The sequence below is a fragment of the Chelonia mydas genome, chromosome 7, assembly GCF_015237465.2.
Source record: "Chelonia mydas isolate rCheMyd1 chromosome 7, rCheMyd1.pri.v2, whole genome shotgun sequence".
Taxonomy (NCBI): Eukaryota; Metazoa; Chordata; order Testudines; family Cheloniidae; genus Chelonia; species Chelonia mydas.
In genome coordinates this window covers 116,851,898-116,877,580 of record NC_057853.1, presented here as the reverse complement: position 1 = coordinate 116,877,580, position 25,683 = coordinate 116,851,898, and the positions used below count along the sequence as shown (strand labels likewise).

Sequence of the window (25,683 nt, the reverse complement as noted above, 5' to 3'; positions counted from 1 at the left end):
TGGCAGATGACAGAAGAAGAAGCAATGGTCTCAAGTTGCAGTGGGGGAGGTCTAGGTTGGATATTAGGAAACACTGTTTCACTGGGAGGGTGGCGAAGCACTGGATGGGTTACCTAGGGAGGTGGTGGAATCTCCATCCTTAGAGGTTTTTAAGGTCCATCTTGACAAAGTCCTGGCTGGGATGATTTAGTTGAGGTTGGTCCTGCTTTGAGCGGGGCATTGGACTAGATGACGTCCTGAGGTCTCTTCTAACCCTAATCTATGATTCTATGCCTTGCATCTCTCCTTCAGCAAGCTCCTTGCTCCTATCATTGTCAATCTCAGGAAGAGATGGCTTAAGCCAGGCTGTGCATGTTTCCATCCCATGTCCATCACCGATATTTGGGGGTTTGTCTCCCGCCTTGATTGATCAACCTTCTTGCTGTAGGATGTGTGATGCTCTGCAACCCCTCCCCCCAGTAATATTTACTCTTACCCATCACTGCTGCACTGATTAGCTGTTTCTAAGAAGAGACCCTGTCTCTGCTGTTCCCGCTTCACTGCCAGAATCCTTTTTGTTTGTTTATGGCTCCTTTGCCTTTCCTCTTAAGGCTGTCAGGACAAATGAGTGTCTCACTCTTAACTTGGCATAAACTGGTAATTGAGCGTGATTTGGGGCAAGGAGACACATTGATGCATTTACACTTTCTGGCCCATCTTGGAGCAGAGTAGTTTATTCTCTCTCTTTCACTTGGTTGCTGATTAAAGGTTTAAACAATGAAATAATCTATTGTTCTTTTAGGGTTAGTGGCTGAAGCTCAGAGAAACAGCCACCAGAAGAGACGAGTCACAAATCTGACTTCACATTGCCTCGCTCTGAAATGCATAAATTGATGTGTGAATTAATTTCCAGCTAGTTTGACATTGTCCCAGGGTGATTCTCTGTGATATTCTGCACCAGGGAATGTGGCAAGCCATCCTTCCTTAATTAATAAAGTACAACGCTTTACCCATAAGCATATGGGCTCATCTTGCAACTTATCCTATACATTCCATCTGTGCCAAGTGGCATGCTGGCATCCCCTCTTTGGACAATTTAAGCTTTATTTTTATTCCTATACCACTGCACTAATTTATTAAATGATGTTCCCACTCCAAAGCTTTTCAGGGACACCCTGCTCTGTCTTGGACTCGGTTAGTAGCTGGATCACTGAGCCTTAGCGTATCAGCCATGTTCTATTTGCCATCAGAAAATGTTCCAACAAATGAAGGGAATTAAACACACAGGCAAGGGAGCATCTTTAGATGACTGTATTCTAAAGTGCAGTGGATCCGATTTGGAATGCTTTGTTCCAAACTAAAATTTAGATTTAATGAGCTTTCCAAATATTCCTTTGCATGGAGAGAAAGTAGAGACTGAGTTGAATCCCTGGATGTAGAGCAAGGACGGATGGAATTATAGTTATGTACTTAGAACACACAACATTTGCTGCACTATTCTAAACTGTTCTGAAACAAGGGTTGCTTATGGTTCCTGAATAGCCAGGGTAGTAATGGTACAGCAATTCCACTTCTACAGGGCCTTTCAAATGAGGATTCCACGAGCTTTACAAACATTAACTAAATGGGCCTCATAACAGTACATTAAGCATTATACTCGTTTTAGTGATGGACCAGCTGAGCCACAGAAAGGTGGCCTACAGTCCCTCAATAAATCCATGCTGTAGCTGGTAATCGATCCGAAAAATCTGGGCTTGAGCTCTGCCGTTGACTGCAAGGTAAAGGTGGTTGAAAAATGGTATTTCCTCAACAACAACAAAAATCAAATATTTCTGTTTTCTTTGAAATTTTCCATGGAAATGTCCAGTTTTTCTATGAAACAAAACAAATATGAGTTCAATTTTGAAATGGTTTAGTTTGTTTGTCTGTTTCATTTTGGTTTCCAGAAATCCAAAAGCCCTCTCAGTTTGTTTTTTTGTTGTTTTTTTTTCCCCAAAGGGAGAGAAAAGGGGGTTGAGGAGAAATGAAGAATGAAAACCATTCATTTTCATTTTTCAAAAAGTGAACTGAAACCAACATTTTAATGTATTGAAAATTTAGACGGCAACACAAATTTCCTGCAAAAATTCCCCTTTCCTTTCTCCGGCCTGAGCCTGAATGTCTCCACCACATTTAAACATCCCCTTAGCCCGAGTCTGGGCCAGCTGTGGGTTTTTAATTGCAGTATAGATATACCCGCTGAGGCTTCCTTGTTCTAGTGGATGAATCCATCTGGGTTGGCTTTTCAATGATCCCAGTCCAACCTCTCCCTCAACACCTAGGAGCAGCAGACCAAATGGGAGTGAAAAAACAGATTAGCTTGTCTATAAAGTAAGCTTTATAAATTTGTTAGTCTCTAAGGTGCCACAAGTACTCCTTTTCTTTTTGTGAATTCACACAGCGAGCAGATCTGTCCATTAAGAGTCTGCCATGTTCCCTTAGCACTAGAGCTCATTGAAAAATGAACATTTTTGACAAAAAAGGGTCACATTTTTCACAAAAAGTTTTGTTAAAAATTGCCCATTTTTTGGCCAAATATAGAGCTGGTCAGAAAACTTTGACTTTTAGAATTTTTTCAAGGGAAAAGTGAAATTTTTTTCACAAAAATCTTGATCTCTCTAATCTATCTGTTACTGTCATCCATCACTGTAATGTCAGAGGCCCAGACCCTCAAACATATTTAAGCTTCTAACTCTCTATGAAAGCAATTGGCGTCAGGTGCCTTAGAGGATCTGGATTTAGCGGCTTCCATGCAAAATTGAAGTGCAATAGCAAAGTCCTTAGTGAACTTTTTATTAGCTCTCATCATAGTTTTAAAATGCTTGTGTGTTTGCAGTTCTTACTCCTCACCTGCAATCATCTCAGTCCATACTACAGCTGGGAAATTATGAGGCTACATCTACAAACCTGGTCCTTTAAAATACCTCCTGTGTTGGAAGAAGGGATTTTTCCCCTTCCTTTTTTACAAGAACTCGGTGATATTCGTCAGAATTCACCCTGCAGGTTAAGAAATATAAATGCAATGTAGGCAGGAGGAATTTGAAAGGGTGAAGACTGTAATCTATCCTGGTGACTGCAGATGGGAAAAAAGCAGATAAATCATTATGAATATTTTCATGCAGTTTCTTAGTTCCCTGGTAATAAAGAATTAGGAAACTGAGGAAAAACACATCAGCAGATTTGTTTGGTAAGAGAACACTTCTCAGAGATTTCTTCAAATCGTCTACAGTCCTTTAAACTGCTGTTTAGTTTCTGTGAAGTACAGTGCCTTTTTCATTAATACTATGGGGAGAGAAAAACCCAGATTCCTCGGAAGCTTTGAACAAGCAAGCTCGTGTTGGCTCTGTTCAGATGTGAAAAAATTAGCTGAGTGTAGACACCTGACAACTTCCTGCCTTATCTTGCAGATTCACCGTCCTAGTGATTATTCCTGCAGACGTCCAGAACTGTAGAGTCTTAGAAATTAGAGCTTGAAGAAAACTATAAATCCGTTCCCTGGAGACGAATGCAAGATAGTTCCTTCCAGCATGTTCCCGTGTGCTTTTTTCAAGCTTGATTTGAAATGCACCAAATAATGGGGCTTCTGCCTTATCCTTTGGGAGACCATACCACAGTCTCACACTGTTACGAGAATGTCTCCTGTTATTCAGCCCCAGAGGGTAATGTCCTATTTTCTGTAGGCTAGAGCCTGTTATGGATCTGACTGAAGTTAATATTAGTAAACATACAGAAGGTCCGATTTGACGTTGCCTTGCCACATATGAAGTTATTTGCCCTTATGCAAAACATGCTACTAAATCAAAATGGTGGCACCGTGCAGCCACTGTGCAGATGTGTAGGTGGCGACACAAGGTGGTGTGGAGTAAGAGGCCCAGTTTGTGCTGGGGTTGGAGGTATAGTTCACCAGCTGGCCTGCAGTAAGATCTGTGTAGCCTAACATAGCAGGAAGTGTTTGGATTAGCATGTGGAGCAGCTTCACCCATGCCTGGCTGTGTCCGTGCGTCTGGTGTGTATCTTGGTCGGATTAGACACACATGCTGTCTGCCTTGTACCACCTGCAAATGTCTGAGTGTTTACTCGCTTCTGCGGCAGCGTATTGTTCCAATATCAGCAGACCAATTGCCAACAGCCATTAATTTGATTGGGATTGTCTAAAAAATGGGATATGTTTCTCCCCTCCACCCCACACATGGTTGCACTATACATGTACATTTTTCCTTTTCCTTTGTAGTCCTAATCTACTGCAAAACATCCATCTGAGTAGTCCACATCCACTCCTCGTGTCCCTTTCCATTATCGGCGATTAGTTCCTCCACTCTGACATCACAGCCTACGCTGGCTGAGTTTCTAAGGCTGCATCTTGTCGAAGTCTCATTACCATGTTCACAATCTATTTCTTTTTAGACTAGTGCTGTGCCAAGGAACCTCAATGGTTCAGATACCAGTCAGATAACTGGCAAAACTCTCACCTGGCACCTGACTCCTAACCAGGGGGGTCACTGAGGTTTGCTGGCCTGGGCCACCGTTCCAAGCACTCACGGACTGATTTATGGAACTGATGCAAACTGAGGTGAAATTTGTTTTTGACTCCTGATGAGTTTCTGTTGACCCTGAGATACCCATGAAACTTAAGGGGAGAGCAGACTCCCAGAGACTGCAGCCGGAGGAAATATTCACGCAAACCCCTGCCCAGTGACAGTGGAGAGATTTGTGCTGTTCTGTGTTAGATTTTTCCTTGTGGATTCAAAAGTGGAAAGGGCATCGTTCCAATCTCTCTTCCTGCTTCTTCGATTTGTCTGCTTGACCTACCTTTTAGCAGCCTCTGTGCCTTCCTACCTGAGAAAACATTTTCTGATGTGACCCTTTTTAGTTAGCTAGCAGGCAAAATAAAGACGATGGGAGGTTGACCTTAAAGAAGTTCACCTTGAGCTTCTAAACCCAAAGTTTGTCCAGCCAGTGACAAATCCTCTAGCATCTCTGAGCGCAGTGGATCACCTGCGTACAAGGCCCTCTCATGGCATTTTGTGACATGACATGTCTGCAGAATAATAACTTTGAAAAGTTTGGGTTCAGAATGTGGTTGTGTACTCACCTGAGCTGCTTGCCCAACCCCACCAACTACCTAACAGTGTTCTGTGTACTGTAACTGTAGGAGGCCAATGAGGAACTGGATTTCCCACCTGCTTCATTCTCCACTATTAGCAGGTGCTGTCCTTTTCTAGAGTCCAGAAGGTATTAGCTATGGGCGTGGTTGCTCAGCCAAATGTCTCCAAATCTTATTAGTATGGCCAGTGATATAGTAGCTGCACGGTAGCACTGGACATTGAGAAGTCTTGAGTACTGTTCTTGACTCTGACTCCTTGTATCACTGTAGATAGGTCTCTTAACCCTCATGTGCCTCATGTCTGTAAAATGGGTATAATGATACATACCACACTGATCACTTCCATGGCATTTCGCCTGACGGACATGTGGCCTTTTAAATAGATATAGGCCAAGAAGGCAAGATCTCCTCAGGCACATTTGAGGATTTGGTCCTCTGTTTCTTCATTCCGTGTGTCATATATATGACTTGTTTCACATTCTGGTCTGAACCATGTTGTACGTGCTCTGAGCACGGTTCATTTGGAAGCTTCTTGGGAGCAGAAGTTTAGAGAAAAGTGTGAAACTAAGAGGTTTAACAGCTGTGGCCCACCCTCACTCCCTGTCCCTTCAGGTCAGGGTTGAAATGTTAGCAAATAACCCAGTAAATGTGCATCCAAGCACAGTGCTCTGCCCTCTAGATACTGATAGGGAGATGGCTTTGGGTACTATCAGTCCTTCAGCCGTCAAGAACACTTAATTCAATACCCAAAGGAAACTACAGGGGAGTGAAGACTCTGGAAAGCCACGAGCTGTCAGGGCTGAAAAGAAAAAAAGCAACCACCATGTCCCTTCTAATGGGATTTTAAGTCAGTTTGAGTTATTAATTGGCTAATAATCCTGATCCATCTGCAATACTAGCTGCGGGCTCCCAGTTCTGAAGCCTGCATCAGCGGCAGTCAGGAATGTGACCTTTACCATCATTTCTGGCTGCAGCCTCTTTCCCCAGCTCTTTTTCAGATGCGTTGCGATAAATGAGCAAAGCAGGGTAGGACGACTAGCCCTGGTGGAAGTGCCCCCTGGGGTTATAGGGCATTGCTGGTTCTTAACCTGTAGCACCAATTCTCTGTATGCACAAGGCATGGACCGGAGCTACGCCTAGAGCAGGATGTGAAAACGCTTGCCAGGAATACAAAGGTGGGGTACGCTATCATTCTTCCAAGCCAGGCTCTTGCTTTTGAGTTTAATTAAATCCTCCTCCTCTCTGTATGCATCTGAAAGGCAGAAGGCCATTGGCTCAAGAGCATTGGAAACCCTGCATTGTGGGTCACACCAGGTTCCATAGAACTACACTGGTAGAAGGTAGGTCACGGGATACGGAAACCTGTCTAGGCTCTAGTTCCCCAGCCCAGGTATGACAGGTAGAGAGAAAAGAAATGGACGATAAGGGAAACGAACGGGTGCCTGCAGATGCTGTTGATGTGGCATTTCTTTCATTGCCAGACCCGAGCCTCTCCTTCAGACAGACCAGGGCATGGGAGGGGAACGGGGGAGCCATTTTATACATGCCGAAAAAGGAAAATGTTGTGATGAACGGCTCGGGGTGGGTGGGGGTGGGTGAGAGAGAGAGAGAGAGAATCTACTGCTCCCTACTGGGTGGAATTAGAACTGCTTGGTGGTGTGTCATAGGTCCTACATTGCTCTCAGCTAGTGGCAATTCCCCTCTTGTCAGGAGCTAGTATTTTCGGAGCCGGAGGATGTGGGTTCTATCCCTGCTGTGTCCGTGGAGTTCTGAGCGTCCAAGCTACGCAGTACAGGTGACAACTGCCAAGCTCAACAGTCCATGGGTTTGTGACAAATTTGTTACACTGTTGGCTTAAAGCTTCTCCAAAAAAACGAGTGGAGACCATTTGGTGGAAATACCAGCACTCATGAACTGGCACCGCCGCAGAGCTGTAACAGCTGCCTTGCCATTGGGAACATACTCAGGGAAACCAGCAAAATGGTATGGACTCTGTCAATTTTTGCTGCCATCAGCGGTTTTGAGGCAAGAGGAGGACTTGGGTTCGGGGTGGGCGGATAGGGATGATGTATGCCTGGATTTCCCACGGGAGCGCGGCTCTCCTGTTCAGTTTTTGTTACCCTCTCGCAGACACTGTGTGTGTGTGGGGGGGAGAGGGGGGTCTCACAATTTCAGGGTTGCCTGGCATTGCTTCGGGAGCGTTTGAGTTTGCAGCATGGCATTAAAGGAATGGATGGATAATTAGGAGCTGCTGTATCAACTGCTCTTTTTTGTTGTTATGAATAGAACCATCAGAGATGTCAAAGCTAATTAAGGAAACAACTAGATCCCATATAATAGCAAATCCAGGAGAGACTGGCATGTTTCAGAAGACTTGTTCTTCTCCGGCGCTTGTGTAATGTGCATTATAACTCCACTTGGGGCACTCCCCAGCTGTCAGTGGGTATAATCAGTGTTATGTTTTAGGAATGATCAGATTCTACTAACTCAGGTTTTATCCTTTTAAAATACATAAAATTCTAGTGAGCCTGCAGAAATTAGCCCTATGTTTTCTGTATAGAGATCAGAGTCATAGGTGAGCCGGCCCTTTAAAGGGGTGGGGCTCAGCTGCACCTGGGTCAGGCTCAGCCCACCTCCCCAGGTGAAGGGAATGAGTCATGTGGTGGAAGCTGGAGACTCAGAACCAAACCTGTTGGGAGAAAGGGACGGCAGCCTGAGTTCACTCAGGGAATGTCTCAGAGGAGTAGGAGGGCTCTGTGACTAGAGACGCTATTCTTAGCTCCCAGGCAGAAGGCCTGGAGAATACAGCAGCCAGCTAAGAAGGCTGGAGTTCAGAGAGGAGGCCAGCTGGGAGGCAGGAAGTTGACAGCTCTCCAGACCTCCCAGGCAGATGGTCAGGGAGAGTGACCTGCAGGGAGCAGGAAGCTGTTGGATGAGAAGCCCTGATAAAGGATTGTTAGCCTGAAGGAAGATCTATTATTAAGGGGAAACTGAGGCAGGGCCTGATGCCAGATAAGGTAAGTGCTTCTACAATCACTAATACCTTGGGTAAAGGTGTGATGCACAGGTATATTGGGAAGAGCATTATCTTTATTTCTTGGCCATAGTGACATGCCATAGGGGAGGGTTACAGAAGCTTGCTACCCTCTGTTAGGAGATCAGGGGCTGAATTCACTGACTCCTGCTACAGTAGCTCTTGACCTCCATGCCGCAGATAAAATTTGAGATGTTATTGCAAATCTATGTGAAATTACCGCTTGAATGATATATAGCACAATCGTCAGCTCTTGGGGCCAGATCCTCAGCTACTGTAAGTCAGCATAGTGCCACTGAAGTAAATGGAGATGTGCAAGCCTTACACCAGCTGCGGGATCTGGCCCTTCATTGTCTAGAAGGCGTTCAAGTCTGACTGCTCATGACTTTGTTCCCTAAACCATAAGCACATTCCAGGCCAAAAACTACAATACAAGAACGTCAAGGTAGCTAAGTGGAGCAATCGGTGGTCAGGAAATGACACTGCTAAGGTTGCATGTGCCAGCTAGAGAGAAAGGGGCAGAAAAGTTTTGAAAGTTCTTTTGCTGATGTCTTGACAGATTTCAACCACTCTAAGTTTGTCTAAAAAACCCCAGATTTTTGCAAAAAAGAAAAAATCACATTTTGGGGGTTAAAATTTCAATTTTTTCCCCACCATCTCTAGTGTAACCTTAACTCTGCACCAGTGTGTGTCGCATTTTGATACAGTGCTTAATTATATGATCACACAAGGCTAAAATCTGATAGGTACACTTAGTACCTTACTTCTCAAATAGTCCTATTGAAATCAGTGGTGCTGCTTGAGAAAATAATTAATGTGAGGAGGGTGGTGAAAATCTTTTCTCTCTCTCTATATATATAACCCTTCTGCCCATCAGAGTTGGCAGCAACAAGGGCCAGGTTCACTATCTAGGGGTTCCATTCCAATAACACAATGCAAAATCGGCTCGAGCCCCCACCCAATGACCTGGGACAAATATATACCACCCCCACTGGGCGCTTCTAAGAGGCAATACTTCCCCTCTCGCAAGCACAGAGTCTGAGTGTCGCAAAACCCTTTTAATAACAGAGAGAAACAATGTGGCATTATGTTGGGGAAACACCACCAACAGGATTCATAACACAACCCATGAGCAAAAAACCCACCCCACGCAAATTGGGGCACATCCTTTTCCTTTGGTTCTTGAGTCCAGCAACCCAAAGTCACCCAAAGTCCCACAAGTCCAACAACCCAAAAACCTCTGTCCCTGGTCAGTGCAGCACCAGAGTTCGAAAGTTTATCTGCAGAGTTTTACCTCCCAACCTGGGTGGAGATGGTGGGGGGGGGGGGAGTTAAGGGGCTCCTTACGTGGTCCAAAGCCAAGTGCCCCACCTCTCCATGGGGCTCTGCTCCGCTCCACCAGCTGTCCCACAAATCACTCCATTCTACAAGCTGCCCCCATGAGCTGCTCCAGGCATCCCGCAAACTGCTCCACTCCACCAGCTGCTCTGCTCTGCCAGCTGTCCCGCAAACTGCTCCTCAATATATCTTCAGGCTCCCCCCACTACTTAACACAACACTCAGTGATTTCAGCTCTTTGTAAGTTTAACTGTTTTGTGATTTCAGCTTATAGCAGGGGAACCTCAGTGCTGGTGCACTATTGGCCCATGGAATCAAAATTAGCTCTGATATTCCACAGTAGGGAGAGGAGACAGTGCAATTAGCACACAAGGCCCTCACTAGGGGGTCCATACCACCAGATACTAATACCTGTCCCCAGCCTCTCTCCATTCAGTGAGTTTTGGAACCCATGTCCCTTGCCTAGCGAGTGCTACTTAGTGGATGGAGAGTCCCTCCATCATAACAAAAGGCCAAGTACAGTTCCACTGTCCTTGATTCCCATAATCAGGGTAATAACAATTTATTCTTCCTGCCCCAATAACAGAGAAACTGGGGATCCCACAACAGCTAAAGTGACCATTTGGGCAGCTATGGGCTCATGATAGGTGGGGTGGGTGTGCCTATGCAAATGAGATCAGCCCCTGAAGTTCTTTTCCACAACTTGCCACAACTCACCACCAGATGTCAGGGTGGAGCTCATCCTGACTCTGCTTACATATATATATATATATAGTTTGCCTCAAGACCACATGTTCTGAATGGAGCTGAAATTGACATGGCTGCTTTTGTTTACAAACAATGACAAATTCATCTATTGCAGCTCCATATTAGGTCTTATAACATAATTGCTTCTGCACCACCAGCGCTGATCAGCATCTAACCAACTGTGGGAATATGTGAGTTCATAGGTGCTGGAACTGGGGGTGCTGCCATAACCCCTGGCTTGAAGTGGTTTCCATCATAGGCAGGGTTTACAGCAGTGGTGGGCAACCTGTTGCCCATGGGCCGCATGCGGCCTGTCAGGGTAATCTGCTGGCAGGCCGCCAGACAGTTCTTTACATTTACACGGCCGCCTGCAGGTCCCAGTGGCTGCGGTTCGCCATTCCCGGCTAATGGGAGCTGCAGGAAGCTGTGGCCATCTTGGGCTCATCCCTGTGTGAAGAGTAGGCTTTGATATAACGGGTCAGAATGAAGGTCCATGCAGGTGGGTGCCCTGGCCTCCAGCAGTAGCCAGCATCCTTCTGCCTCAGATGAAGGCAAGAAAACCCTGAGGCACGTAACCAATTGTGAGTGCTCTGCACTCCAGAGGAAGGTCCTCTCTGACTTTTGTGGTGATCAGTGTACACTCCAAAGGATGAGGGATGATCACCCTTGTCTTAGACTCTAAGGGAATGTTTGCACTGGAGCTGGCTGGTGTAATTTCCAGCTCAGGGTGATCGAGCTAGTGTGCTAAAACCAGATGTGTAGCCATGGTGGTGCGAGCGGCAGGCAGGGCTCGCCACCTGAGTATGTGCCCAGAGTCTCGATGGGATCATCCTTGGGACAGCTAGCTCCTCCCAACACTTGTGCCATCTCTGTTACACTTCTGTTTTTCGTGGGGTAGCTCAGTGGGAGCTTGTGCATGTGAGTCTCCGTGAGCTGGGAACTATGCCTTCCAGCTCCTATGCAGACAGACTCGACATGGTTCCTGCAGCTTGCTGCTTATGTGGAGTCTTCATGTGTTCAATCTACTTGTGCTCCAAGGTGGCCTGTTATAATGGGGGCGATGGCAGCTGCTTTGGCATTACCGGCCCTCTTCACATGCGGTCACAGCTTTTAATCTCACTGGTCGCCTTCTCTTTCCTTCTCTTCCCCAGGTCCGTAATGGGTTTGGATAAGGAGCCTGACCTTGTGCACATGGAAGCCCGGACAGCTGATGGACGTGAGTGCTTGAGCCCGCTGCTGATAATAAGTGTCATTATCAATTACGTTCCATGAATAACATAGGGGAAAATTCACCAGCATCATGCTGGATGGCTTCTTTGCATCTGCAGAGTGGCACAAAGCAGCTGGACTGTGTCGGTAAATCTGGCTCATAATGGATAACAACATGTTACAAATTGCTTATAATCCTACTTGTCTCTGAGAACTGGATCCCCATATAAATTCACAAAGGAACCCTTCCCCCCACCAAAACGCACTCGCACTCCGTGGATCTTTTCTGTTTGTGCAGTACATGGTGGTGGGCACTTCCTTGCCAGCCTCAGCAGGTGCAGTGCTGGAACACTGACTTAAAGAGGAAAACAATAATCACTTACCTCCGTCGTTGAAATGCATCCAGCCACTTCTGGAGTGGACTGGATTCATGCATAATTAATTGCTAACCAGGTGGATAGGCTGTATTGCAAACAAGTAAAGTTACATTTCCATAGCATTTTTCTTTCGTAAGGATCTCCCAAAGGCTTTACAAATCATGTCCAGGAATCACAGTGCTGCAATGCAACCACCTCTGGGGTGGAGCTTGGCAGCTGCTTAACACCTCAGTGCAATGCTATGTGTGTCCCTTTGGCAGGGGGAGGGATTAGAAAGGCAGACTGCATAGGAAGGAGTGTACTACCCCTTTTAGGGACAGCCAGGAGCTCACAAGCGAAACAGCTTGGGTGTAATCAAAGAGGCTCCATGCGGTGCCCTAGGGCTGGCATGTTTAAACTGGAGCAGGAAGCTGGACGGGGGACTAGACGCTGTGTAGGCTGTAATGGGCTATCTCAGGCTCCAGAGACTAGCCTGACCATGGTTCGAGACTTGGTTTGTGGACTTTAAGTCTGGGAGCCCTGAAACAGAGTCCTGAGTGATGGCTTCATGAACTCTTGTTACGTTATGCCTTTCCCAACACTTTGCTAAAGGGGACAGACTTTTCATTAGTTTGGTTTTGGCTTCCTCTGGTCCAGATCCTTTTACAGTCAACTTACTGACATCCCACATGGAGAAATTAAGATGGACAGACCAGCAGTGCTCCAGGCCACAAGGGGGCACGTGGGGACAGCACACACCTTTTGCAGCAATTACTGTGGGGTGGTGGATGGGGAATTCAGCCCCCAAGGTCCACTCAGAGAGGGTTCCTTTGGAAGTGGTTGATTTGGGCAGGTTTTTTCAGGGGGAACGGGAGTTACATTTTGTTGGATGCAGACCCTGTTACATTTTAATGTGCTACACTACAGGTCTCATGCTGTTTAAATCCACTGTCATTTCCTTAAAGCGACACTTCTTCTGAAACTTCCCGTTGGCGTCGCTCTGCCCTTCAGCAGGGAGATCGGTACCATCCCCTTCTGAAAAAATCACCAGGCAATAAAAGCTCCACATCAACAATACAGTAAAATGGGGCAGCAAGCTGGTGAAGCCGCCAGGTTCTCTCTTTTGTGCATTTTCTATTGCACACACAGATAGAAGTGTGTGTGGGGGGGAGAATCAAACTCCTAATGGAGCATGGATTCAAACTCACTCTAAGCTTGCTTACCCAGCGATTTGGACACCGCGTGTTGGGGAAGTAGGTGTCCTCATGTCTCTGTTGCGCTGTAGACAGTGATCTTCCGCCACGTCTTGCTTTCTTGCTTTATTTGTAATGTAGAAATTCAGCATTTTGAGCTTGGCCATCGATGGTATTGAATACTCTCCAGCGAGACAGGCTTGAACAGCAGAGCCAGCAAAATGGGGCCATGGCAAACAGCAGTCCCCAAGAACTGCAGGCGTTATCAGGAGATAATGGGTTATGATGGGAGTTCTTCTCGTGGGTCCCAATGGGGGATGGTGCGTAAGGCTATCCAAAGCCGCGTTCTCCCCCAGCGGAGCCCATTACAAAGGCGGCTGTGTAGCTGTAAGTGTGATTTTTAATGTTAGCTTGTGTGTTTAATAGCCATGGACTTCCCAGCAATTGCACTCCAGGGAAACAATACAATCTCCATCTAGACTACATGGCAGAGCCTCTGTTGGTGTGAGCTGGCTTAGCGCCACTTATCCTGGAATGTCTGGGTGCCATTCCCTATCCAGCATGATGCAGAAGGCAGGTTAGGTGATCCCAGTGTTCCCTTCTGTGAGGACAGTGGAGCTACACTGATTTGCCCCAGGTGCCGATCTAATGCTAGAGCTGCAACCGAGTGAGTGAAAATACAGTTGTGTCCTGGCCCAGCTACAGCCTGGTTAAATGTGTAATGTGGACGGGAGTGGTTCTAGGAACGTGGCTAAGATCTCCTGCATTCTACCCATGGAAATGAGACACGGGACATCTGCTGAGGATGGTGTTATGATGGAGGTGAGAGATCTAGGGTCTCTCTGTGGCTCTGCCACTGATCTGCTGTGTGACCTGGGTCAAGACATCTTCCTGCTGTTTCCGCTCCCACCTTTTGTCTCTCTTGTCTATGTAAAGTGTCAGACCTGTGACACAAGGACTGTCTATCACCGTGTTCGGTCTCTGTAAATGTTCATGAGGTTCTGTGAATGATAGGCCTGGTTGATTCCAAGCCTTTCCACCTCTAGAGCACCGTGCAAGAACGCTTTCTCTGTGGAGACGTTTGTAGAGCTTCTTGTAGATGCGGAGTGGCTCAGGGATCCTCTTCTGAGAGACAAACCCATAGGAGATGTTATGTGTATTACCATAGTACCCAGGCATCCAAGTCCCGGATTGGGATCTCTTTGCGCTAGGCGCTGTACAAATACAGAATGAAAAGGCAGTCCCTGCCCCAAGGAACTGAAGTAGGGTGGGGGGGATGAGTTTAGGTGAGACCTCCTTGCTGTACTTCTGTGTATAGCACCCCAGTTCTGCTAGACCGACTCCTTGATGAAATCAGGGCCTGACGAAATTCATGCTAGGGCAGGTATGGAACAAGCTGAAGCAACCTCAGACCTGTTAGCAATGATCTTTGAAAACTCATGGAGGATGGGTGAGGTTGCAGAGAACTGGGGAAGGGCAAACATGGTACCGATCCTTAAAAAAGGGGGAACAAAGAGGACCCAGGGAATTACAGACCAGACCTTCTAACTTTGTACCAGGAAAGATACTGGAACAAATTATTAAACAATCAATTTGTAAACCCCCCGAGCATCATAGGATTATAAATAAGAGCCAGCATGGATTTGTCAAGAACAAATCATGCAAAAGCACTCTAATCTTCTTCTTTGACACGACTACTGGTCTAGTGGGTAGGGGGGAGAAGTAGACTTGATATGATCATCTTGATTTTACTCAGGCTTTTAACACAGTCCCACATGATTCTCATAAGCGAACTAGGAAACTGTGGGATAGATGAAATTACTGTGAGGTGGGTGCAAATGGGGTTGAAAGACCCTGCTCAGAGAGTAGTTGTCAATGGTTTGCTGTTAAATGGGGGGGATGTATTTACAGGGATCCGGCAGGGGTCTGTCCTGGGTCCAGCGCCATTCGGTATTTTCATTCATGACTTGGTTAATGGAGTGGAGAGTATGGGCATGAGATTTGCCAATGATATTAAATTGGGCGGGGTTTGTTAGCACTTTGAAGACAGGATTAGAATTCAGAGCGGCTTTGGCAAATTGGAGAATTGCTTAGCAAGGTTGAATTCAATAAAGACAAGTGCAAAGTACTACACATAGGGAGGAAGAATTGAACGCACATCTACAAAATGGGGAGTAAGACGGGGCGGGAGCGCTGCTGAAGAGGATCTGGGGGTTATGGGTGATCACAAACTGACTAGGAGTCAACAATGGGATTGTGATGGGGTGTCCACTCCACACAAGCCCTGACCAGGTTCACGTGGGCCAGAAGGGGCCAATTAACCTTATATGTGGCACCTGGAGGGAAGCCAGGGATTGGTAAATACTAATGGCAGATGAAACCCAGCTGGGGGAAGAATTGGGGTAGGAGCATAAGCCAGGAAGTGAGAGCAGGAAGAGGCTGCAGGGAGCAGGTCTGCAGTCAGTCCCTAGAGAAAAAGAGCGCTGGGGGGACAAGGAGGAAAGCTAAGGGGAGATAGCTCAGGGCAGGACCCCAGGGCCTAGGGAGTCTTACAAGAGGCTGAGAGGGGTGAAATAGCCACAGGGAACTACTGGGAGCTACGCAGCAGAGGATGCTCCAGTGGTAAAACCCAGAAATAGGCAAGGAGATAGAGGGATGTGGTAGGAAGGAGCTCAGAGAAATAGCAATAGGGTCTGAGACTGAGCAGACCTAGGTTGCTAGCCATAGGGTCCCTGGGCTGGAACCTGGAGTAGCAGGTGGGGCTAGGTTCCCGTAGTAGCCACTGGCAAGGTGGCACAGGACCTGGAGTTGGAACTGAAAATTGCCTGAGACCGCATACAGAGAGCTTGTCTAGTGGGAGTAAATGGTGGCCTGACTGGAGGCCAAGTGGCCAGAAGAAAGACTATCACAGAGCAAGCAATAGGCAGCAAGGGGCACCCGATGTAGCGAGAGCTACGGTGTCAGACCTAGACACGAGGCAGGGCACTAGCAGGGGGTGAGAACCCTGTTACAATGATACGGTTGCAAAAAAGGCTAATATCATGCTGGGTGTATTAACACGAGTGAGGCAACCGGGCAGCATACAATGGCAGGGCTGCTGCACCAGCCTTGAAGAGGCTGCAGTATACTTCCCTCTGTGTCCAGCCAATTCTTCTGTCTCCTAGGGAGAGCCATATCCTTGACCTCCCCAAGCCCCTCTCCTCCCTCACCAAGTGCTCAGTCTCAGAGGGAGCAGGGACTCAGATCTCCACTGGGATGCTAGTTATCCCCTGAGCAGAGGCATATAGAGAGAGAGGGTCTGGCTCCTGGTGCTGCTATGCAGGGTCTGGCCCATTATTCTGGCAATGGCCCTGCTGAGCCAATGGGGCCCTGCTGGAGAAATGCATTGTGGGTACATTGCCTACATTCAAAAAAGCAGGGACCAGTTACCTGTCCCAATAGCATAAGGGTTTCTAACCAGCTGCAGGAGTACAGTGCATGGTGGTACTTCGTAGACCCCGCACAGACTGTTCAGTGCTGCCCCTGTGGGCTCCCCTTTCTGGTGGGTTGGCTTTAGACTGGTAATATCTTCTTTAGTGCAGCAATTCTGCTGCCTTCCAATAAGATGCAGACAGTGTTTGGCATGGGTGGGGTCCTGAGACAGATGCAGACAGTAAGGTGCTGGTGAGGCTTTTTTCATGTCAGGACTGGGGATAAACTGGGTTCACGAAAGTCTCTGAACAGAGCCCTCAGGATATCTAACTAAAGCTATCAAAGGGAGCTCTGGGGCCTTTTGAGAAAAACTCTGCTTTCTTTCTCACTTCATATTCTCGCAGGGGAGAGACTGAATCTTTTCCTCCCTTTTCCCTTTGGTTTGCAGTGGAAGTCACTAGGAGTCTTGATGTCAAGTATCTCTCATGACTGATGTTCACCTGCCACGTGGGTCTGACCTATTCAGCTTTCTGTGCATTGACAGGTTCAGCTGATCATCCCTCTCATCCGAGGGGGACCCACCTACTGGAGAAAGATCTTCAGTTTATCTCCTCCTGTTTATTTCCCCTGCAAGCCTCTATGCATCTTCCAGGCTGTCAGCGCAAGGAGCGGTGAGGCAGGACTCCTTCCCTAGCTCTGCCACTGGCTCAGGGGAAATCGCTTCACTTCTTTGTACCTATCTTTCCATCTGTCAAATGGGGTTGTTGCCGGCACCCAGTGCCGAGAGGCTGAACAACAGCTTGAGTTGGTTCGTTACCCGGTGTGCTACACCCAATAATCACAACGGGGTGGAGAAGCAGAAAAGTTTATTTGAAGCTTCAAAAAGGTACAGGGAGATTTGAATCTCAAATTCTGTACTCAGAGCAGGAAGTTACACAGGCTTTTATACATCCTTTTTCCCAGCATACTTATCCAATAGCAAGCTGCCCCAAGTATCCATATAGCCAGCCAATCCAGTTCCCAGCTAGTTCCCTGGTTCTCTGTATCATTTGTTAAACCATACATAAAGCTGCTTTATTCAGCATTGTTCTTCCATATCTGCCCTGTTTGGCCTTGCTTAGTTTCAGGCAGTCTGACTCTGCAGCATATTGTTGCAGATTCTCAGCATAACTGCTGTGAGTGCCTCCAGGCGGGGGGGCCAAGGACACTTGGGCCTAGTACGCAGAGCTGCTGCGAGTGCCTCCAGGCGGGGGGGGTGGGGGCAGGACACCTGGGCCTAGTGCGAGGGGGCTTCATCGACACTCGTGGTCTTCCATCCCCTCGAGTTACCTAGTGGCCATGTCCCAGTGTCCCCAACAGGGTGAAAACCTACCCACTTCCCAGGTGTATTGTGAAGCCATGTTAATTAACGTCTGTAAAGTGCTTTGAGATCCTCCATTGTAAGATGATACATATGATTAGCAGGCATTTACAAGGACTCCTGCTATCCTGTACCCATCAGGTGCATGGGTCCTCTGGAATCCTAAGTAAGGAAAGTTGGTAGGAGAATTTTTTCACAAGGCAATGAAAATAGAAAATACAAGGCTGTCACAATCCCTCCAAGCCACTAGGTGTCCACGTTGCTTCACAGACAAATGAACTGAGAAAGTAGCAGTGTAGTGCATTATAAAGGCCACACACATTTTAAGACAGCCCAAATCCTTGATTGGCTCAGTCTTCCAGTTGGCGCTGGGTGAAACATTTTTTTGCAATGTTATTTGCAGCTGCAGTTCTTGTGTCCCATTTGTAGTGAGATGTGTCACCTCGAGCAATGATGTATCAAAACCAGACCCCAGGAGCTAACCTCCTGTTAACACAAGCACATCACAACTAATGACGGCCGAATCTTTAAAGGTTCTGTGATATAGTTTGAGCACAAGTGTATGTGTATCCAAATGTCTCCTAGCCTCTTGGCTTTGCAAAACTGGACTGGAAATCTCCTGAGATGTGTATATCCTACCTCCAGGACAAGAAAGGGGTCGGTGTCTCAGCTGTCCTTTCTGGCTCTTGTCGCAGCCCTAGAACAAGCCTGTTTATTAACCTAGTTTAAAATGAATGGGTAGAGATAAGCCTCGATGCAAACCACGGCAGCCGAGACTAAGGAGATGTCTGCACTGCCGGTGTGGGGTGTGATTGCAGCATGGGCTAACTTGAATAGAGGTAGCTCGGGTGCTGTAGCAGCGTCGGTTTCAGTGTGAACTAGTGCCACGAGTGATTACCCAGGGTTCCAGGTGAGCTTGTCCAGTCCCGGTTGCCATGTCTGCACTGCTCTGGGACCTGAGCTAGCAGGATTAAAGCCAGCTCAGGTCTATCTACACGAGCTGCAATCATACCCCGAGTTTGCAGTATAGACATACCCTTAGACAAAGTCCAGAGCCAGATTTTGCAGATCGGGACCCACGTCTGTGGTCTGTGCCAGTTCTCCTCCTCTCTCGGGTTGCAATGAAAGCACCTACTGCAAGCATGCAGCAAGATTTAGGACAGTGTCAGACCAGAGTGTGGCAAACCTGCCCCAAGCCATTCAAACCTTCCATTAACTTCCAATCCTTCCTTCTCCCTGACAAGAGGGTTGGCCCCCTCCAGGCTGCCTTCCTCCCTGCTTGTCCCCAGAAAGCCTCCTAACTTTGCCTTGAGGTGAGGGTTGAGAACCAGTTGCATGGAGAGGTCTTCTAGCAACATGGAGTCAGTGTGGAGAGGTATTCTTTCAGACTAGAGATGAGACTCGCTGAGCCCCCAAGCTGCTGGAAACCTTTTGAACCCTTTCACCCCCAAATCCCATGGGAGGTTTACAGTTTGACCTTCCACCAACCCTGTCCCACTGTATTTACATTTCATGCACTTTCTGATACAGAGGTGAGCCCAGTCTGCAAATATCCCCAGAAATAGAGGGGTGAGTGAAGCAGGCATGTGCCAGGCCCCAAACCTAGAGATCAGAGGGTCAAAACCATCCTCAGATAGCTCCAGACTCCTCCTTTTGCCCAACAGCTTAATGGTTTGTGCTCTGCCCTGCTAGGTGGGACACCCAGGTTGGAGTCCTGCTCCCAGACTCTTTGGCCTGTGGTAGGCAAGAGGTTAGCCTACACCATTATAATGGTCCCTTCTGGCCTCGGAGTTCTTGGATTCTGGACTTTCCCAAAGTCTGAGCACGTTCAGATCTGAGCTTTTGGTTCAGGTGTGTCTTTAATCTGATCCTTTTGCATTGTGAAATCTGTTTCCGGCCTTATTGCAGTGAATGTCATCATTTTACCTCCTGCTTGAATGGGGCTATTTCTTAGTATAGCCAGTCATGTTTAATCCTCAATATTTAGTAAATTATCTTTTCATTTCCTGTCAGGCCATGGGATAGAATGTCTGCCCCAGGAAGGGAGACGAGCTCATTATTGTATCCAGCATCTGTCAGATTTGAAGATTTGTTTTATTTCATGCACTTCATTGTGTCAAATAAAACTAAATAAGAAACAAAATGGAACATAGGCAGAGGGGGAAAAAACCACTACCTTTCTGTGAATGTTAAGCAGGTGCCCTTCTTTGTATAAATTTGATTACTAGTGTAACACACTCAAAATGACACATTTCCCAGTAGGCAGAAAGCTGGTTGTCATGTCAACACTTGATCCTTCCCCCCCCCCCCTTCCTTCTTTTTTGTGACTTACCATCAGCAAATTAGCCAGTGTGTGTGGGGATAAGAATATCCAACCGACTGTGTGGGTGACTGTACTGTGGTAAAGGGCTTCTAAAAATACCACCATTCCCATTGGTCTTCCCATGCTCGGTGCAGAAAAGATCTGCAGAGAGTCGTGCCATGCACGCTGGGATGTTAACATCTGTGGGTGACATAACACTATATGTACCTTCGAAGGTTGTTTTTATCCACCTGTGTTGGGGTGTGCACTGCACACCAGCCCTGATAGGGTTAATGATGGCCTGAGAGGCCAATTAGGTTACCTGGCATCAACTACAAGAGCGAGGGCCAGGTTCATTAAGAGTGAAGCCCAGCTGGGGAAGGCCAACACTATAAAGCCAGGAGGCTGAAAACGATAAGAGGGCTTCAGGAGAAGGAGGCGACAGTCGTTCCCTGGGGTGAGGGCAGTTGTCAGGGACAAAGAGGAAGTCCAGGGGGAGAGTAAGCCCTGAGATTGTGCCCTGGAGTAAGGAGTCTAGCAAGAGTCCAGGCAGGGGGGAAGTCGCCATGGGGAGTAGAGTAGGCTTCTGTGGTAAACCCAGAAACGGGCAAGTTACCAGAAAAGAGACACCTGCGGGGGGGGGGGGGGACGACAACACGCAGTACCACCCAGATCTAGACACAAGGAGACACACTAGCAGTGAGTGGGGAACCTGTTACAATTGGCGGGGAAATGCAGACAGACTATCCCCCCTAGACACAAGGGGAAGATGGGGTCGTTTAGGTAAGAAAATGGAACCACAGTGCGTGGAACCCTTCAGGTCTATACTCCCAAGCTGGCATATGGAGGGGCAGACGGGGTTACCCGAGTTCCCTTGGGAGCTCCAGGGGCTGTGGAGGCAGTCCTCCAGCAACTTTGGGAGACCCAGCCAAGGCAGAAGGAGGAGCAAGCTGAGCTGAGAAAGCAGCTGGTGACCTTGGTGTGGTAACAGAGGTAGCTTATAGAGATCCTGAGAAAGGAAACCACTAGGGGTCAGAGGAAGCAGGGAAGGGAAAGGTATACGGGGGCCAGGAGATCAGAGGCACAACCTGGGGTACGTTTTGCCTGTGGCCGACAAGGGCACATAAAAAGAGCAAACCCTTATATGAACTGTGAGGAGAAGGTTATCCCAGGAGAGGAGGGGCTCGACAGAAGGATGCAGAAGCATGGCCTACTGACAAGGCAAGGATGAGGATTTGTTTTGGGTGCTGAGAAACTGGCCATATAAAAAGGCACTGCCCTCTCAGGAAATTGTAGGGTAACAAAAAGGAAGGCGTCGGCCCCAGTAATGTAGAAAAAAAAAGCGAGTGTGTCCTGTATCTGGAGTATGCAGGAGGCAGGCAAAGTAGAAGTGGTGGTGCTGGTGACTGTGAACGTTGCAGACATTGAATCCATGCACTTGGTAGGGGGTTGCACAGAGTTAAAAGATTGGCAGGGAGAAGAACCAGACAGAAACAGGGACAAGCCCAGAAAGGAAATAGTCCCCGACAGGAACACAGACCATGACGGGAAGGGCGCTGTGGGATTTGCTGGAGCAAGCAAAAATAATACAGGAGATGCTAAGTAGCTGCAGAGCTGGGCTTGTGAGCAGCTGCAGAGGACCAAGAGTTCCTGGGGGAGAAGAACCGGGATGGTATGGAAGAAAAGGGCCGACTGGTGCTCCTGCTGGGTAGCCTGGAGAAGGCCCAGCTCCAGCAACTCCAGGGCGGAAGGCATCCATGCCCACATGGGGGACAGTCTTGAGAAGGAGGGTGCGTGCTGGGGTGTGCACCCCACTGCAGCCCTGCTAAAGTTAGTGAGGGCCTGAGAGGCCAATTAGATTACCAGGCATCACCTGTGAGCAAGAGGGCCAGGGTTCATTAACAGTGAAGCCCAGCTGGGGAAGGGCTGGGAAAGCACTATAAAGCCAGGAGACGGAAAGCCGAAAGGGGGCGGCAGTCACTCCCTGGGATAACGTAGGTTATCAAGGAGAAGAAGGAAGTTGTCAAGGTTGCCTCCCCACTCTGAACTCTAGGGTACAGATATGGGGACCCTCATGAAAGACCCCCTAAGCTTATTTTTGCCAGCTTAGGTTAAAAACTTTCCCAAGGCACAAATTTCATCTTGTCCTTAAACAGTATGCTGCCACCACGAAGTGATTTAGGAAAAGAACAGAGAAAGGACCACTTGGAGTTCCTATTTCCCCAAAATATCCCCCCATGCCCTTACACCCCCTTTCCTGGGGAGGTTTGAGAATAAACAAGATGAGCACAAACCAGCCTTGGATTTTTAAGACCCAAAAAACCCAACCAGATTCTTAAAAAACAGAACTTTATTAGAAGAACAAAAAAAGATAAGAGAACAACTCTGTAAGATCAGAATGGAAGATAATCTTACAGGCAGTCAGATTCAAAACATAGAGAATCCCTCTAGGCAAAACCTTAAGTTACAAAAAGACACAAAAACAGGAATACACATTTCCTCCAGCACAGTGAATTTCACAAGCCAAAACAAAGAAAACCTAATGCATTTTCTAGTTAGATTACTTACTAACTTTACAGGAGTTGGAGGGCTTGCATCCTTGATCTGTTCCCGGCCAAGGTATCACACAGACAGAAAAACCCTTTTTCCCCCCTCCAGATTTGAAAGTATCTTGTCTTCTCATTGGTCATTTTGGGTCAGGTGCCAGCTAGGTGACCTGAGCTTCTTAATCCTTTACAGGTGAAAGGGTTTTGCCTCTGGCCAGGAGGGATTTTATAGCACTGTATACAGAAAGGTGGTTACCCTTCCCTTTATATTTATGACAGCAGTCCAGCGGGAGAGTAAGCCCTGAGATCCTGCCCTGGAGTAAGGAGTCTAGCAAGAGACAAGAGCGGGTGAAGTAGCCATGGGGAGTAGAGTAGAGGCTCCTGTGGGAAACCCAGAAACAAGCACGTTACCGAAAGAGAGACTAGCGCAGAGGGAGCAGAGAGCAGAAGGGAGCTCCTAAAGTGGCTAGAGCTAGTTTTCCAGATCTAGACAGGAGGGAAGCGCACTTGCGATGAATGCACATTGCTGGAGTGGAAATGTAGCGCGACATGCTTTATTACGATGAAATTCTCAGTGCTGGGACTGGAGTGAGTGTGGTAGTTTCTGTTACACTTTATTTATCAGTGGCACTGCCCAGAACTAACCGTGCGTTTTCCATTGCACTTAAGTTCCCGGTGCAACTGCTCAGAGCCAGCATTGTAGTCTCCGCCACCTTGAAATACCTCTGCCCAAAACCCATGCTAGAGCCTGTTACTCTGAAGCCTTTAGCGACGCTTCCCAGAACGAACCTCTAATAGAGGAATTTCTGCTACCTTCAGGGCCCATTTTTCATCTTTTGTAGGCAATGCTGCTTTATATTCTCCCTTTCATTTCCCAGGGGCTCCTTTCCTTCCTGCCCGATGCTTTCAGTAGAGCTGTACTATAGAACCTGGAACTTTGCAAAACCCGTCCAGTCTTGGGCTTGAGCATGGAAACACAATTAGCTAAGTTTAATAGAAACATTAGTGGGGTCCCAAGAATCTTCCATCGAAACACAGAGCAAAACCTTTTGCTGACTCTGGAGAGGCCCAGACTCTGAGGCTGGAAGCAGGCTTTCAGGGCCAAAAGATCCTATGTGTAATACTTGGAGCTTAACCCAATGTGATGGTTTTATTTGAGCTTCCCCTTTGCCGTTTTGGGTTCTAGCCAGCTGGACTTTCCGAATGAATCTTAAGGGCTATGAAGTGGCTTCACGTGGTGTGAACCAAAACCATGGCATCTTGTTCACCTCACTCCTTGGAAACTCTCTGTTTTCTCCCATTTTAAGTGTCCTGGCATTTTGTAGAGAAGTCTGCAAGTACTTGAAACTCGAGGGTGCAGAAAACGTCCTCTGTCAAGAAGAAATGTGCCATCATGGCAGGTGTCCTCCCAGTGCTGTTTTCATTTTGTCCCTCAACTGGGGTTTTGGTAAAGCAGTGTAAAGGCCAGCGTTCCAGGTTTGGTCCCTGGCAGGTGAGGATCGCTGGGGGCAGGGGTGCTGGAATAATTGTTTTTGTGGGAGTGCTGATGATGGAAACCATGTCTTTGGTGTTTGTTATTACTACTGTTATTACTGTTTCAAGCCAGGGGGCGTGGCAGCACCCCTAGTCCCAGCACCACTGGCTGGCTACCTGACTGTCAAGTTTACTTACATGGCTGGTGCAATTCTTGCTTTGTAAAACCCTCTCTAGTGCTCCGACTACAATAACACTGTGTATAATCAAATTCTGTCCTATCTGATACACACCCATTTAGACACACATGACATAAATAACACTGTGCCTTTCTAGGACACTTTCTAGCCAAGGATCTCAAATCCTACTAAAGAATTCAGCTTCATCTGTCTCCCTGCTTGGCCACTTTTTTACATGTTGAGAAACGGAAGCAAAAAGAGGTTAAGTGAATTACCCAAAGTGACACAAAGATAAGAACGGCCATACTGGGTCAGACCAATAGTCCATCTAGCCCAGTATCCTGTTCCGACAGTGGCCAGTGCCAGATGCTTCAGAGGGAATGAACAGAACAGGGCAATTCTGAGTGCTCCATCCCCTGTAGTCCAGCCCCAGCTTCTGGCAGGTGGATGTTTAGGGACACTACGGGCACGGGGTTGCATCCATGACCATCTTTGCTAATAGCCATTGATGGATCTATCCTCCATGAACTTATCTCGTTCTTTTTTGAACCAAGTGATACTTTTGGCCTTCACAATATCCCATTGCAAGAGTTTCCACAGGTTGGCTGTGTGTTGTGTGAAGAAATGCTTCCTTATGTTTGTCTTAAACCTGCTGCCTATTAATTTCATCAGGTGACCCTTGGTTCTTGTGGTTATGTGAAGGGGTAAATAACACTTCCCTAATCACTTTCCCTAATCTCACTTTCTCCACACTTCATGATTTTGTAGACCTCCCTTAACTATCTCTCTTCTAACAGGCCCAGTCTGTTTAATCTCTCCTCGTACGGAAGTTGTTCCATACCCCTAATCACATGTATTGCCCTTCTCTGTACCCTTGTGTCAGAGTCTTGAAGAAAACCCCGCCTGCCAGTCTGGTGACTTCAACATGAGACCATCCTTCCTCTCAACCACATGCTTCCGCAGAGGAAGAATCTCATTCTGTCCCAGCGGCAATTTCTCTTTTAGACTACTCATAATAACACAATAGCACATAACTAATAGCTAATAACACAACAACCCATAGCAGTGCCCTGGAGAAGGCTAACCTCCGTCTGGCTAGTATCCTGATGCAGCCATTTTGTTTCAATTACCTGTTGAGTTCCATTTCTCCTTTGGTCAAAATTGCGATGACTTTGCCCAACTCACTTTGCAGGGCAGACCCGTGTTACGGGCAGCACGTCGTTGAGAGAGCCGTGGTGCTGCATTAATGCAGCCAGCTCTCAAGGGAGTCGTTGGTCTGAGCCTACTGGCGGGCAGGCCCATTCGCAGCAGCAGCTCCAACGAAAGGCTAGCAAGTTTGTTTTTTCCTCACCTCGTGTGCTCTGGATTGCTGAGTGCCTCAATCAACAAAGTTATGGTGCTTTTTTGAGCATC

General features: G+C 47.4%; 1 protein-coding gene across 1 annotated transcript in view; it reads left to right on the top strand.

Annotated features, from left to right (window-relative positions):
- Positions 1-25,683, top strand: part of SORCS3 (sortilin related VPS10 domain containing receptor 3) — a 501,281-nt gene that overhangs the window by 350,124 nt on the left and 125,474 nt on the right. Inside the window, exon 6 of the mRNA XM_037905076.2 lies at positions 11,393-11,457. Within this exon, the coding sequence (XP_037761004.1) occupies positions 11,393-11,457 (65 nt within the window). The remainder of the gene's footprint in view (positions 1-11,392; positions 11,458-25,683) is intronic.